We start from the raw sequence: 13,799 nt of genomic DNA on the forward strand, positions 1-13,799 counted from the left end.
AGCCACCCTGGTAGGAAGGAGAAAGAGAATGCTTGAGTTCCCAAGTGGAGGCTGTGGGACAAAGGAGTCTGAACCACAAAGAGGCCAGGCAGCTGTGGCAGGCTGTGGGGTGCTCCATGGGCATCACCCACAGTTCACTGGAGCAGGGAAGTGCACGGCTTGGCCCATAGTCAATAGAGTTTACATGGGCAAGTTTACCAAGTGGAGAGGTGCCGGGAAAAACCAAGTTCCCACAGCCAGGAACCCCAGGGGAGGGTCAGATTCATCTTCCCAGTAAGCCTGCAGAGGCCCAAGTGCATGGAGCCCAGGTAGTGCCCTCCAGTGTGACCTTGATCACAGCACACAATCCCTCCCAGTTTTCTCACCCAAGGCATGAGATTAGTAACATTTACTCCCCTGACTGTGTGGGCAACATGGACCGATAAATCTGGAAATGCTTGGGAGACTGGAAGGCGCCTTACAGACAGGCACTGAGGGCATCGAGGCCGCACACTTTGAGCCATTTGCCCAGGATCTGCAGCGACTGCCGGGGCAGGGGCCAGGACCCACGTTAGCCGGATTCCCAGCCAGGCCTCAATGCCCCAAATGAAACTTCCTGGGAGGCCGCAGAGGTGTGCCCTGTTCCAGTCAGTTTCGAGATGGCAGTTGGATACGAACTGGTTAAAACCAGGAAATTCCATGTTTTTATAGAACGTTGGAGGGACTTTCCCATGGCCTGGTGGTTTCCTCTGGCAGCCCCACCCCTAGCTCAGTGACACCAGAACAGGAGCCCAGCTAAGAAGTGCCTCCCGCTCAGATAGGCACACTTGCTGTTAACCTGGCAGCTGGAGGCGCTGCTGCTGCTGCTGGGTCCTCCTCAGAGGCGCTGCCTGCTGCTGGTCACAACAGGACCAAGAGAAATGTCCCCAAGGTCCTTCTGCTTCCCACCCAGGATACCCAGCTTTCCACCAGCGGCACACGGTAGAATTGCACTTCCTTGGCATCCAGGGGTTGGGTGGAGCCATGTCATTTCCCAACCAAAGCATTTCGGTGCTGATGCAAGAGCCCCCAGCCCTCTGACAGTGTGGCTCTTAGACATAGTGACTGTTCTCAGTCAGGGTCTCTGAGTGACTGTCATGAGCAGAGACCTGTGCTGGCCCCACTGGGCACATGTAGCTTTAATGATTAATAACCTCTGTTGTTTTCAGCCATTGAGGTTTGCAACATAATCTAGTCCAGTGGTAGTCAACCTGGTCCCTACCGCCCACTAGTGGGCGTTCCAGCTTTCACGGTGGGCGGTAGCAGAGCAACCAAAGTATAAATAAAAAGATATATTTAACTATAGTAAGTTGTTTTATAAAGATTTATTCTGCCAAACTTAGCAAAAATCCGACATAAAGTACTTGTAAATAATTATTATTATATGCTTTAACTTTGCTTTATAAATTTTATTAAGTTACTTCCCTACTTAATAAATCACCATTACTGTGGAACTGGTGGGCGGTTAGAAAATTTTACTTCTAACAGAGATACAAAAGTGGGCGGTAGGTTTAAAAAGGTTGACTACCCCTGCTCTAGTCCATCCCTAAAAGTCTACGTGTTTCCCTGATAAACCTGCTCAGTCCTCATCAGCACCCTTCACTTCTCTCTCCAGCAAGCCAGTGTCTCTCTCCAAGTGTCTTAAGTGCTCTCAAAGCAATAAATGTGTGTGTCTAGCAGTTACTAGGAAGCAGGCACTGTGTGCTGAGGACGCAAAGGTGAGACCAACTAGGAGTTGGGGTTCGGGACAGCACGGCGAATGCTCTGTGATACTATATACTTCAGCAGGTGGTGATGCTGTGAACCTGGTAGAGGGAGCAGCAGACAGGGGTGGTCAAGAAGGGTTTGCCAGCAGAAAGGATGCTCCACCAGATTTTGGAGAAAGGGGAGATGGGCAGAGAATTGGTAGTCAAAGTTAAGGCACTCCAGGTAGTGGGAACACATGCAGAGGCACAGAAACATGAGAAGAGGGTGACTTCCTCAGGGTACGATGCATGGTCAGGTTAGAGAAAAGGGGGAGACGTGGGCGGTGGGCGGGAGCCCTGTGCAGTGTTTCACTGGGCATTCTCTGTGAGGTTGCATCATCTGTGTGGGCAAATTGAATGAAAGTCTTGCCTGCAGTTGACTGCGGGAGCCCTGTGCAGTGTTTCACTGGGCATTCTCTGTGAGGTTGCATCATCTGTGTGGGCAAATTGAATGAAAGTCTTGCCAAGTTGGCCCCAGCTGGGGCAGCATGGCCATTGTTTCATCTGGGGTGAGGCAAGAGCCTGGAGAGCACCTGGTGGGAAGAGGAAGTCTGTGAGGGGCTTCGCCACATCTTCCAAGTGGCTCTGAGGAGTATGAAATAGAAGTGGCAATTCAGAGGTAGGGCAAGGGCCAAAGGTGGGAAAAGGGGGGGGGGGTTGACGGCAGCTCTTGGGAAAGCTCACATCTGCCTTCTACCAAGGGAGGCCAAGCATATACTGGAAAGGAGAGGAGCTTTGCCATCATAGAGGTCTGAGACCTGAATACCACTTGCTCTGCGTGACCTTGAGCAAGTCATGCAGCCTCTCTCACAGGGTTGGTGTGAAACAAACCGAGATGAAGTGCTTGCTATGTGGTCGGCTCTGAATAAATACTAGTTGCCTTTTCTGCCCCTACAGCTGCCTCACCTGCTCAGTGCCTTAAAGGAGAGGAGAAAGAAGAGCTAGGGCAGGTGGGATGTGAAAGAGCTGGGCAGTGTGTGTACACACCATGCTCAGTCATTTATGCAGGGCTGAAGGCCAAGGTCTCTGAGTCCTGCTCCTTGCCACCTCACCAGTCAGCTCTGGCCAGGAGCTTTGGGTGGGGAAGGAGGGACAAACACTGAAGCCAGATGTGGCACTACCCCCAAGCAGTGGGATGTCCATGGTCCCCTGAGCCACCACACGCTTTCTTGGCATGGAAAGTATTTCACTCATTCTCTTAACACTTCAAACCTACTCACCATTCCCTCCCACTCTCTCAGATACAGCCTTTGCCTTAAACTTAACTGAAATAAAAGCAATCAAAAGGGAACTCCCTTTTCTCACCCCACAACCACTGCCTGTCTTGCATCACCCCTGCCTCACCTCCCATGAGACGGAAGTGCCTCTTCTCTGTCCCTGGCCAACCCTTCTGTCTGTGCCACCCCTCACCCTCTCCAGCAGTCACTCTTTCAACTGGGTCCTGCCCTGGAGCAAACATGCACCAACGCTGTCCATTTCCAATGCAAACACCTGAGCCCTTGACCCATTCTGACGCTCCCCAATCAAAACACCTTTGAATGAGCTGCCCAGAGTCCGACTCTCCCTTCTTCCATTTGCTGCCCAGTCCCCTCCAGTCTGCCGCATTTCCCCTCTATGCAGTGTTCTTGTCCAGGTCCCCAGAGATTACTTTTCTTCGCTGGTCTCCTCTTACCCAACCAGCATTTGCTGATCACTCCCTCCTTGTTGAAACATTCCTTCTCTTGGTTTCTGTGACCCTGCTCTCCCAGACACCTACTTGTCACTCGCTCCCTCATCTTCCCTGCTGGCCCCCTCTGCAAGATTTCTAATTATTGACACCTCTTTTTTCCATTTATATATTCTATTGGGAATTTCATAGTTTGAATACATCTATAACATAATGGTTACTACATTTGTTTTTGAGTACAAGCTGTCCCCAAACTCCATATTCATATATCCAAGAGCCTATCTGATATTCCCATCGGATGTCTAAAATTATCTCAACCTTACCAGGCCAAACAGACTTCCTGATTAACTGCACCAATCCTTGCCCCGTAACTTACTACATGGTTTCATTGTTAGAGTAACACTTATTTTGCCTATTTATCTCTTCTCCCTGAAACTAGAAAGCTCCATCATTCCTTTCTCCTGTTCAATGTTGTATGACAGTGCTTGGCCAGTGAAGCCAACTCTTGAGTAAAAAGAAGTTTCATATACCTACCTATGGACATGACATTTAGATTAGATAATCATAATGACCGTTTCCTAATTCATACCCACCTGGTCTTCTTCTTTGGTTTCTATTTGGATGGACTGGGCCTGTTTCAACTGTGTCATTGTCACTAGTTTCTATCAAGCTCCCATCAGGATATGTGAGATGAATGAAAAGAATTAAAAAAAAAAAAAAGCCCACCTTTGCCTTAGGACTCTCTCAGGATTCTTTGGTCCTTTGCTCGTAGCATTAGAACTAGCTCCATCTCCTAACTCTTCGCCCACATTAAGGACTGGGAACTCGTTCACCACACAGGCTGGCAAGAAAGTCAAGAACAAATGACTAGCAAGGGGCACTCAGGTGTAGCTTCACCATTAAAGTGAGGGAGAGAAGAGGAAAGATTGGAAGGGCATGAGAGCTGAATAAAAGGTGTATAAATAGCAGGTGCAGATGACAAACTAGAAGATGTAATGTCCGGTCTCGGGCCTGGAGCAGGAGTCCCTGTATTATCATTGAACACTGGGCACTCCCTTGGATACAAAATGTCATCCATTCGCCAGGGCTCCTGGTATTTGAATAAGCCCACTAAGAGTTCATGTGAGTGCTAGGGGCTCAAGGACGCTTTTAAGTTATCTTTGAATAACTTCAGCCTTGAACTCATGACCCGCTAGAGGCAAATTCTAAAGGAGAGAAAACATTTCTGTGTGCCCCCCGTGCCAGCACTCAACACAAGCATATGGGTCAGCTCTTATCCCCGAGGCAGGGGCCTGCCAAGGGCAGTGACTCGGGGCTTTGGTTGTAGAACTAAAACCTTCAGTCAGCCTTGGTTGTGGCTGGCAAAGCTTCCAAGCAATGTTGCGGGCCCATTCCTCCGAGTGGGAAATCTGACCAGGGATAGAAATGAGACAGTCCTCACTGAAGACAGGGGAGGTGGATTCTGTGGAGGAAATGCATCTCTTGGCAACAGACTGCCCAGTGGAGATCTGGAAGACTTCCTACACAACCTCTTTGGTTTCACACATGGGTGAAATACTATAGAAATGCTAGGGGGAAAATCCACATTCTAAATGCACCAGTGCTACATCTGCCTGGCAGAGGAAGAAGCTGGTTGGCTCCCAATGTCCCTAATTCCTTGTTCTGTTGCCAGGCAGCGCTGTTACCACGGACACATCAAAATCCCTCTTGGGCAACTGGACTTGTGGGTTGGAAATTTCAGGGAGTGGAGAAGGGATGTGAACTACAGTGCTGAAACCTAAAAACGTATTTTATTTCGAAGTTGTGCTTTGGATTTTCCCCAATCCAATATCTGTTGAGTGACAGTCTTAGGTTCACACAAAGCATCTCCAAGCATACATACAATATTCCAGTTATTAACACTATTTAAAGAATATACCATTGTACACAAACGTGACATACAAGTCAGACGCCACAACAATGCGATTCCCTGGAAGATCTAACTTCTCTTCTGAACGTGAAGTACATCCACACCAGCCCTTCCAGTGGGCTGTTCATCCTGTTGCTGGCGTCATCTCTCCTCGTCTCCGTGGGGAGAAACCAGGGTGCCCTGAGGAGGTTGGCTGAGACCAGTGTTTCCAGTTTACAGGCTGCTGGCTGCAAACTCCTCTTTTTTCAAATTGAGACGCTGTAGCCCCACCCCACCTCTGTTTCCCAAAGACAGACCCATCAGAGTCCACACCAGGAAAAAGACCCAGGCCTCAAGGGCCCGAGCGGGGCTCACTGAAACATCATGCTGGTTTAGGCAAGCGCATCTGAGGAAGACTGGTCTCCCTAGGCCTGGGGGTGGCCAGATCCTTTTGGCTTTTCGGTGTAAAAAAATCACAGTGTGCAAACTCAATTCCAGTTGACCGCAACGAGCTCTGCCGAGAAGGACTCTCCTTCTCCAGGTTCCTCGTCCTCTCGACAGGACCATCTCACAGGTGTCAGGAGCACCAGAGAGGGGAAGACAACTTGGCTCCCAGAGAGGAGGAGTAGGTGACCATTCACACACTGTCCAATTCATGATGCACATCAGCAGATGGACACTGACCAAGGGGATGGCGAACACAGTCAGGTACAGGGCTGAAGAGAAATAAGGCAGGAACAGCAGAACAGGCCCAAAGCACTGTCATTAAGAAAGCTTTGCTTTCTCTTTCTTAGAGACGACTGTGCTGGACAGAGGGGGAAAAGGGAAGCTATGGGTACCAATTTGGATCAGCTGGATCAAAAGGAATGTCAAGTGAAGGGTGAGGTTCCATTTTCGGCAAGGAAATAGGTCCTTGGGCATGAAAGACCCTGTTGGCTTAAGACCCATGTAAGTCCAGGAGAGAGACAAGGACATGCCACCAAATGAAGGAGCGAGAGCCAAGAACCCTGTGGGTTGTTTGTCCCAGGCAGACCTATCTCAGCACAGCAGCTCCTCATCTCTCCCTGTCATCTCCTGGGATGGTTTGCCTAGTGCTGCAGGTTACCCTTCTAATTAGGGACTTCCCACAAAGCTCCTTTTCCCCTTCACACAGAATGAGGAAAATTCTACTACTTATACAGAGCCAACTACCAACTTCAAAATATTGGTCCGAAAAGGATATTCTAGGCTAATGATAAGAAAATTCAGATTCTTTCTATTTGAATGGCAACCCACAGCCTCTCCTGAACTATAGAAAATAATAAGGCTAAAAGCTGCAGCTTTAAAACCAGAAAACAGAAAAGAGGAATGAGTTTCAGGTTTAATTCAAGTAGGTATCTGAGACTCATGAGCCTGGACTGTAACTGTCTCCAGCTCTGGTCCTCCTGGGACAACATAATACTAGAGGAGTTGGAACCGTGGGCACCATGTTTGGAAACTGGATTACAGAAGACAAGGGCATCATTTTTGCTTTTTGGAGAAGAACCAGAAAAAAGAGCAAAGAAAGGCCAAAATATTCAGCCTCTGATTTTTAATTTTCTTAGAAGCGCTTCCGGCCTTGGGAAGATGTTAAAGCCCATGGGGCCAAGGTTCTCTCAGTTGTCCTTGTTTGGATAAAAGAAAACATGTTTTAAGGAGAAATGTCTCTCTTTAATGTGACTGGGGTTCTCCCAAGCCCCTGTTGGTCCCTGAAGAGAAACCTTATAGAATAACCAAACTAGGGGGTGGGGGTGAACTTAGGGTAAGTTTTAATTTAGGAACAATTTGGGAGTTAGCAAAGCTGAATTTAATTTTTTAATACAGTAATGAATTTTGTTTTAAGTGCCCAAATGAGTGGGAGGAAGAAGGACCCATTTCTTACCTTTTCCAAGCCTGCCATAAACAGAATGAAACCCTCTTAAGACTCTTTACCCTAAAAAGAACCAGCTATAAAACTGTCTTATACAGGAAATGTCTTAAATGGAAAATGGTCCATCAGAGACAAAGACAGGAAACCAAGAAATGTCTATACATTCAGAAAAACTCGAGAAGTTCCATAAGATTGAGTTGTAGTTCTAGAGGATGGACGGGAGCAAAAGCAAACACCAAGGACCAATTCACACCAATAGAAAGAAGAAAGCCCCCAGTCCCTAAACAGATTACAGGATCGAATCCCATCCTGCTAAATTTCCTATGATGGAGAGATCTCAAAGGTCAGGTTCTCTGTCCCAGACAGAACGAGATTTGTAACGGAAAGAGAGACCCCTGGTGGCTCCTGTGTGAACTGCCACAATAATTTACAAAGAGACCGGTTTAGGACCAGGAGAGGCTACAAGTACCAGAGACTAGAAAACCCAGTGTGTGTGTAAAATGAAGAATGGACTATATATGATTCTCTATAATCAGTACCCAAAACAAGATGCCACTGAGAGCTGGATGTCTGTACCAACCACCTGGTTAGGCATCCCCTGTGCTGAAGGGACTGAGACTTGAACCTATGGCCTCATGACTTGCCTGGCCAGATTTCACAGTGACCTGATAATGGAAAACTCTATCTCTGGCTAACCTAAGAACAGTATGTACTGTAGCTGACTGAATTACGACGACTGGGGGAGGCAGAGGGCATTGGGAAGGGCCGGGCAGGGTGATAATGAGGGCTTCATTCTCGAGGTTTTGGGTGATGGGAAGGCTAATTCCTGCAAGAACAACTTAAATCTAATTTTCAACTGAAGTCCCCAAGCTAGTTAAATAGGAAGATTTTAATAACAGTCAATCCCTCCAGTCCCCTTGCCTAGAACAATTAAATTATATCCCTCAGACAGTACAAGACTTGTCAGCAGACTGTGGGGAAGCTGATGAGTTGACACCAGGGCTAGTGGCATTTGTTTTGGGGAAGACAGTGGGTTTGGGTCGTGTGGCTGGTGGCTTGACCGGGGCAGCCATCTTTACAGATTTGACAGGCCGGAAGGCGCAGGCGATGTCCCCAGCAGTACTGGCACTGCGCTGGAAGGCAGGCTCGGGGTCCTTGAGGAGCTGGGTGTGCAGGGGGCTGGAGGGCTCTGATGTGGGGGCCACTACCGGCGAGGTTTTGAGGGGCTCCAAGGTGTCCAGAACCACATCAGGGGTGTGCTTGACACTGCTCTGCCGCTCTAGTTCCCGCAGCTCATTCAGGGCAGAGTTCATAGTTGCCTCAATATCCTGCAAAACAGGAAAAGGAGGAGGTGAGGCAAATGTAGGGAGAAGTCCCTAAGGGTCCTATTTCAACACTATAGGCCAAATCGTGGAGAAACCAACTGCATGAGATGTCCAGATTATTTTACTTGGCCAAAGTCCTTGAACATACGAATGTTCAGAACGTGTGTGTGTGGGGGGGAGGAACAAAGGGATTTGCATTATTGTGAAATTTCTTTTCCCCTTTAGAATGTGGTTGAGACATTTTTTAAATAGAGTCCTCAGGTTTCAGAGGTATGCACTGAAATATTTATGGATGAAGTATTTATATAATCCAGTGGGGAGGGAAAAGGCAGATGAACCAAGAGTGGCCAGGAGTTTGGCCATGTACATGGGATTCATATGCAATGCAAGTCTCTTTATGTTTGTATGTGCTTGAAATTGTACCTAATAATCATTTTTTAAGTGGTAGAGGTCAAATGTGATTTCTGTTCTCTTGGACTTCAAGGCTGAAGATGAAGAAGGTTAATTCCCCCTCCTCAAGGGCTAAGGAACAGGTCACGAGCCCTGGCCCTGAGGGTTCATTGGGACACCTTCCCTGCCCTTCTCCGCCCTCAACTTGAAGCCATTTCCTTCTACCCATCACCAAGAGAGGGGACCAAAGAGTTACCAGGAGGGGTAGCCAGAGCCCACATAGGTGAGGTCACCTTCTGCAAGTCATAGTGGAACATTCAAGGTCTTAGAAAATCCCAGTCCTAGCTCAGGGGCTCAAGGCAGAACCAAAGACCCTTTGTATGTGGCCAGCTGCCTCCCAGGGAGACCTCCCAGCTCCCCCGCCCTCCCCACACTCGTGTGTCTGACACCCCCATACCAGCACAGGGCTCCTTCCTTGGAATTAGGCTCATACTGAAGGATTGTTATGTTCTAAGCAAAGGCCCTCGGTTACGGTATCTTTGTCCCACAGGGTGATCATGTGTTCTATTGACAGTGAGTCAATTTCCTGCAGACCTATGATGTTCTCAAACCTTAAAAATGCTCAGGAAGAACTAAACTTCCCTCCACCGTTCTACTCTATAGCTAGAGTCTATCCCAGCTCTGTACTTGTTCTGACATTTCTATTGACACCTGGCCACAGAGGGAGCTGGGAGGATTCCCATGGTGCAAAGCAGACTGCAGCCGAGAGCTGAAGTAGAGACACAGACATGGAAGACTAGCAAAGCAAGAAATCTCGACCCAGAGCTCAATACTGTGCTTGCCAGGTATACCTTCCCTAAGCAGAGCACCACAATTAAGCCATGAGACCACATCCAGCCTGTACTGCCCCCTGGAAGATAGGGTGGGGGAGAATCTCAAGTTAGTTGAGACAGAAGAGGGCAACAAGGAGCCCTTAGTTCCTACCTGGTCTAGTGAAAATTATAAAGTTGAGAGAGACGTCTGAGTGAGCTGCTTGGAGTGGGCCTGGTAGTCGGATTTTTAGAGGTGGGATTGTATCTCTAATATTTCATGAAAAACAGAGACTTGTCAGTGTAGTGTATACAAGGAAAAAAGACTCCTGTAACCATGGAGCTCATCACCACTACATCTAGAGACTTGGGCTGGAAACCCTTCTGGTATCTGAGCCCTCAGTGGCAAAGTACTTTGGGGCCTTCAAGACCAGGAGCAGACTGTTGACTGAAAATCTGGGAACTAGATATTAGCCTTAGGAAATGGGTTGACAGAGATGGGTAGAGTGATAAAAAATGTGGCCAGAACTATATCTGAGCCTCAATACTCAGGCAACTTCCCAAAGTATACCAGGTTCTCAAGACTCAAAACTATCAAAATACTCTGAGTGGTTTTCAACCTACATGGTTAACTCTTTTGTGGACCAGCATGAAATTTCTGGTGGACCAGTACCAGTCTGGAGACCAGTGGTTGAAATCACTGTTCTTTCTGTAATTACCAGCTTTAAAAATTATAGCAGCCTTGCAAATAGCTCATATATGAACAGAAGCCTGAATTCTCTTATTCTGACATCATATTCTTCTTGAAGAGAGAGGGGCTGGCAAATTTCTTGGAAAGGCATCTTATCAGGTCCAGATGTCCAACAGTCTCTGAACTCGGGGTATAATGTACAAAGTACTGTAGTTTCACGCTCTGTTGTAATTAATATGGGTTGCACTAAGCAACAGTGTCAAGTGTAGACTCATGCCAGCTGCTTATTCAGGAGCCCTCAGTTACCTGTGCAATGACCTCAGGATCCATGGGCCTATGGTTATTGAAGCTTTTTGACCTTCCAGCTGTCACTGTCTTCCGGATCTGTGGACTGTCCAGCCGATTCTTCAGTGATGAGTGGCGGCTGATGGAGTTGAGGCTCCCATGCCCACTGATGGAACACTTATCTGGCCCTTCCTTGGGGAGACTCTGGCTCATGATGGGCTGGGAAGATGGGCGGCAGCTAGCCCCCACCCCCGGGGAGGTGGAGTCAGTCAGGGAACCGCTTAGCCCATGGCTGTCACTCCGAAATGTTTTCCGGATGCTCCCAGATTCTGGTCGTTTCCTTTGCCTTCAATCACAAACAGAGAGGGCAGTGTGACCAGGGAGCCCTGGCTGGAGGAAGCTAGGACTAGTGACAGAGGGGCAGATGCTGGCGCCCAGGGACTTCTGGAAGGAGAGGGTCACAGCAGGCTCTCTTCTTGCTTTCTCCATGTTTCTGTTCCCCAGCCACCCCCATCTGGGCAAAAGAGAAGTGGATACTTACTTGGTAGTTGTGGGCTTTGAGTTCTTGAGATGTAAAGTGCTGCTTTCAGGAAAAATGTCTGATTAAGTGAAAGTTTCTAATAGGAGAGAAATTCAGGCAAAGGCCCCCTCTATTACCTGCTGTGAACAGAAACCAGGCCCCAGGAAGGAGAAAAAGTCTCACCATCACCAAGAAGGTGGAGAATTGCTCGTAAGAGGAGAGTTGACTTTTCCAAATTTTAGCCTGTTTCTTTCTTCAACTACAAGACTGCAATCACTCTGGGCTTTGGCAAGAGGCTGTTGTTACTTATTTTGCAGACATGGAACGGAATATTTTTCAAAAGGCTGCAATGTTGCGGGGTAATGCCAAGTTTGTGCATTTCTTAGAGTAGAAACTACATCCACATGACCTGAAGTCACCCAGCACGGGCTTAACCCTGGCTCTGAGTCCGTGTATTTCAGACCACTAAGGCTCTCATACAAAATGGTTTGGCAGAGTCCTAGTTATATGGGTGGTGCCTATTACTGAATAATTTCATTTTCTTTTGGAATTAGATTCTAAAGAACCTAAACTAAGAAGCAATAGAACTTTGGGTTTGGGATGGCAGCTGAGCAGCTTTGATCTTAAATCTATGAAGGGCAACTGGGGCTGCAGTGAGAACTGAGGACGGAGAAAGGTAGGACCTAGTCCACGATGCAGGGCCAGCATTCTAAGTCAGTCCTCGTACTCTTAACTGTCAGGTCTTCCTCATCGTATATCCCCAGGGCCTGGCACAAAGGAGATACTCCGTGAAGCTCCCTGCTCAGTGGTTGAGCCATGAATGCCAGGCACGCTGGAGTGGAAGAAGGATGTTCTCAGTGTCTTGTTGAGCCCAGCTGAACTAACTCTTCCTCTGCTGAGTCCTCCCTGGCACCCCAACTCCCAATAGTAGGCATTCTCTCCTCTGTTCCCTCAGAGCATCTATGGCACTGCTTTTCAGTTTCCTGTCTATATGCTACTTACACTGCCAGACTGAGCTCTGAGGCCTGGGACCATCCTATTCCTCTCTAAATACCCAGCACTGGCGCCTGGCACAACAGTAGGTGCTCAGTAAATGTGTGGAATTAAATTGATATGCCACACCCAATAACTCCAATTTCCTTTTTCCTCTCGAGGTCGGCTGACTAACAAGGTGAACGTGGAATCTGTGCCAGGGCCTGGGCTAGGCCTTGAGCTGTAGAGAGGAAGAGAGAGTTCCTGCTCTCAAACAGCTCAGTCCACTGGGGGATCCGAGAGCAGCTTGAGGCCTCAGAGGCGCCTGCACTGCTTTGGGAACAGAGTAAGGGCACTAATGCAGCCCTAAGGAACTGGTGGGTGTCAGAAAGACCTCCCAAAAGAGGTAAATCTTCGGACTAAGTCTCGAAGGGAGAGGAGGAGGTAACTAGGTGAGGAGACAGCAGGTGTATCTGGGTGAGAGAGCCCGGGGCACCCAGAAAGTGAGGGGCCTTAGGAGTGACATGTGGGGAGAAATGGAAGGCAGAGTGCTCCTAAGGGCATGGCACGTCTGGAGGCTGCTGCTCCCCCAGGCTAGGTGTATCCAGGTCCATGTGTCCTCCAAGCACCCCAGCCTAATACCACCAATCAAGGAGATCAAGAGAACTGCCTGGACTTTCTACCAGATGCTTATCTTTTGACTATTTCAGCTATGACTGTACAATTTCTTTGTACAAATGGCATCAAATATACGGCATTAAAAATATGTACCTAATAATTTAACTTTCTCTCACCAACCCGGCATTGGTTTCTGGGTTAAATACAGGCTTGTGACCTTATGATTATAGGTTTATAATTAACAAAGACTTGTAAATAAAGAAAAATGTGATTAGCCCACAGTTACTTTTTACTAGCTTGCCCTCCCAGCAGGACATTATGCTGGAGAGAAATAAAATCCTCAATCATTTTTACTGGTCTGACTTCAATTATAATACTACACTTAGTAAGCTGAATAAGCTACTTTACTAACTTGAGGGCGAAGGAGATGGAGAAGAGCCACGTGTCCCAACCACGCCCCCTGCTACCGTCTGGTTGGAAAAAAGCCAAGAGATCTGGGCGACCTGGAGCAGTTTAAAAACAACAAGCATCTTTTATTCTCCTTCCAGTTTCAGTGTCCAGAGGCTATGGTTAACAGGTTTTCAATGTGCAAATCATTTCATTCCTCCAAAGCCAGAGGGGAATAAAAACTGTACATCACTTCAATCCATATTCATCAGGAGTGCCCTGGGGCTTGTCATCCTGCTGGCACTGGGCCAAGTTTCTGGGTCTGGCAGAAAGAGGTCTGTAGGCTTTGGGACTTGGTGTCTGGCCCCTTGAGATGAGATTAGTTCTCCAATAACCTGAATGTCTCGAGGGGAGGCAGCAGCACGCAGGCGTGGGATCCCTCTAAGCAGCCAGACTGGGTGTGGGTGGAGTTAAAACCCAAGATGTTGCTAACAGCCACAATGAAAGCTGGGGCAGAGTTAAGAGCCTGCTGGACAGGAGTGGGAATCTGCAAAAGGGCTAACAGGGAAGGATGAGAAACAAGGCTAAAGCAAAAGG

General features: G+C 48.0%; 1 protein-coding gene across 5 annotated transcripts in view; it reads right to left on the reverse strand.

Moving 5' to 3' along the window:
• Nucleotides 1-5,200: 5,200 nt before the first annotated feature.
• Nucleotides 5,201-13,799, reverse strand: part of SRGAP2 (SLIT-ROBO Rho GTPase activating protein 2) — a 274,722-nt gene continuing 266,123 nt past the window's right edge. For 2 of the 5 annotated variants that reach the window (XM_066261521.1, XM_066261520.1), the window contains exons 22-23: nucleotides 10,727-11,051; nucleotides 5,201-8,533 (exon numbers count right to left, since the gene is read on the reverse strand). In XM_066261521.1, the coding sequence (XP_066117618.1) occupies nucleotides 8,150-8,533; nucleotides 10,727-11,051 (709 nt within the window). In that variant the 3' untranslated portion in view covers nucleotides 5,201-8,149. Of the gene's footprint in view, nucleotides 8,534-9,904; nucleotides 10,000-10,726; nucleotides 11,052-12,825; nucleotides 13,761-13,799 lie in introns of those variants that run through there. The other 3 variants (XM_066261522.1, XM_066261523.1, XM_066261525.1) reach the window with 3 other exon arrangements.

The sequence above is a fragment of the Saccopteryx bilineata genome, chromosome 2 (assembly GCF_036850765.1).
Source record: "Saccopteryx bilineata isolate mSacBil1 chromosome 2, mSacBil1_pri_phased_curated, whole genome shotgun sequence".
In the NCBI taxonomy this organism is placed as follows: domain Eukaryota; kingdom Metazoa; phylum Chordata; class Mammalia; order Chiroptera; family Emballonuridae; genus Saccopteryx; species Saccopteryx bilineata.